Source organism: Alligator sinensis, unplaced genomic scaffold, assembly GCF_000455745.1.
Source record: "Alligator sinensis unplaced genomic scaffold, ASM45574v1 scaffold1121_1, whole genome shotgun sequence".
Lineage (NCBI taxonomy): Eukaryota > Metazoa > Chordata > Crocodylia > Alligatoridae > Alligator > Alligator sinensis.
In genome coordinates this window covers 97,387-99,463 of record NW_005843357.1, presented here as the reverse complement: position 1 = coordinate 99,463, position 2,077 = coordinate 97,387, and the positions used below count along the sequence as shown (strand labels likewise).

Genomic DNA, 2,077 nt, shown 5'->3' with positions numbered 1-2,077 from the left:
GGCTGCTTGTCTCTGCCCCAGGTGTCATGGGGAGGGGGCAAGTTGGGTCCAGGTGAATATAGTTGCAGCCTAAGTTGGGGAGGGGATGCAGGCAGGGTAGAGCTGCAGCCTAGTAGGCATGGTTGGAAACGAAGAGAGACTCGCTGGCGGCAGCACCGGCCTGGCCGCTGCCGGCATACTTGCCCTGGCAGGCGAGGCTGTTGGCCTGCAGAGAGACGGACAGACAAGACAGGTCAGAGCAGCACATAAAACCCAGCGTCCGGGCTACCCTCCCCCACCCCCTCTGCAAGTCAGAGGTCACTCTCCCCCCCGCCACGGGCCAGGTCAGTACGCACCAGAGCGCGCTTGACGTACTCCTCCTGGGCCGCCTTGGTGTTCTCCTTCTTGCCGCCCCAGGCCTTGAGGGCCGAAGCCTGCAGTGCACGCCCGTAGGAGAAGGTCAGGGCCCAGGGCTTGTGCAGGGGGCACTTGTTGATGGCATTGAGGTTCAGAGACGCCTCCTCCTCGCTCTGCCCCCCAGACAGGAAGGTGATACCTGTGAAGGGGGAGGGAGTCAGTGCCAGCAGGACATGGTGCTTGCGGGGTTAACAGGCTGGGCTGGAGCAGGGGACCCTGGGCATAGGCACAGCACCCAGGGGGTTAACGGGCAAGGGAGTGGAGCCAAGGAGATGGTGGAGCCTCCCCTACCCTGGCTTGCATGCTCAGAGCATGGCTGTCAGGGGTGAGATAGGGAGCGGGGCCACAGGGGGTGAAGCTAGGGGCAGGCCCAGGCCTCACCGGGCACAGCAGGTGGCACGGTGCGGCGCAGCGCAGTGATGGTGGCCATGGCGATCTCCTCATGGCTGTACTTTGTGGTGCAGGCATGCCCAGGTGTCACCATGTTGGGTTTCAGCAGTGACCCCTCCAGGTAGACATGGTGGTCGCTCAGCGCCTTGTACACAGCCGCCAGCACCTGGGGGGGGCAGGACTGGTCAGGACACCACCCCAGTGGTGCCCACCACCCACATCCACTGCTGCATCTTCCCTCCAGCTCCTCCAAGAGGCGGGGCTCCTTCTGGCCACACCCCCAAAGATCTCCAGCCCCCCAGCCTCTCATAAGTGCCCCCTCACTGCAGTGACCCCTCTCACCTTCTCGGTGACGTACTGGCAGCGCTTCAGGTCATGGTCGCCATCGGGGAGGATCTCGGGCTCCACGATGGGCACAATGCCGTTCTAGAAGGACGTGGGGGGAGGTCGGGATGAGCCTGTTAGCCCTGACCCCAACCCCCAGCCCCACCTACAGCCCCTCTAGCCCCACCTGCTGGCAGATGCTGCCTGTGCCCTTCTGGCTCTGCCCTCAGTCTTAGCCCCACCCCCTGCTAGCTCCCGGGAGAGGAAGTAGCCCTGCCCCACGGCCACCTGCTGGCAGATGCTGGCGTAGCGGGCCAGCACATTGGCGTTCTCCAGGATGGCGAGGCGCGAGGGCGTGTGGGGCCCAATCTTGAGCACGCAGCGCCACTTGGCGAAGTCGGCCCCATCCTTCTTGTACTGGGCGCAGCGCTCAGAAAGCCCGTCCAGGCCTGGGGAGGGGGATGAGGCTCAGGACCCAGGCATTTGGGGAAAACCCCACAGACATGCCCGTCCTGCCAGATGCGACCACTTGCAGCCCCCCAGGCCACCCAGCCCCGAGACCCTGGTGTCCAGGCACTCACCTTGGGTGGTGGTCTCCCCATCGGTCCCAGCCAGGGGCACCACGCCCTTGTCCACCTGTGGTGGGGGAGAGGGAACCTCATCAGTACTGCCCAGACCCCCGGCCTCCACTCCTCACTCCTGCACCCCCACTACCAGGCTCCAGGTGTAAGCCCCGAGACCTCCAACCCCTGCCCCCTCCCCCCACAAATAGTCCCCATGACCATCTTGCCCCCCCCCAGGGGCCTACCTTGATACCAACAACGCCGCCCTTGGCCTTGATGACCTGGGGGAAGGTGCGCCCATCGTCGGCCTTCTGGTAGAGGGTCTCGTGGAAGAGGATGACGCCGCCAATGCAGGGATCCACGCGCGCGTCAGCCGTGAAGAGCAGCTGCCGGCACCACCGCCG

General features: G+C 65.0%; 1 protein-coding gene across 1 annotated transcript; it reads right to left on the bottom strand.

Annotated features, from left to right (window-relative positions):
- On the bottom strand, nucleotides 1-2,071 carry ALDOA (aldolase, fructose-bisphosphate A; the record flags this gene model as incomplete). The annotated part of the gene is made up of 7 exons (XM_006038433.2): nucleotides 1-205; nucleotides 336-535; nucleotides 778-952; nucleotides 1,129-1,212; nucleotides 1,399-1,559; nucleotides 1,692-1,746; nucleotides 1,919-2,071. Coding segments are annotated over 7 exons (924 nt in total), but the record flags the coding sequence as incomplete, so codon positions are not given.
- Between the last annotated feature and the right edge of the window lie 6 nt (nucleotides 2,072-2,077).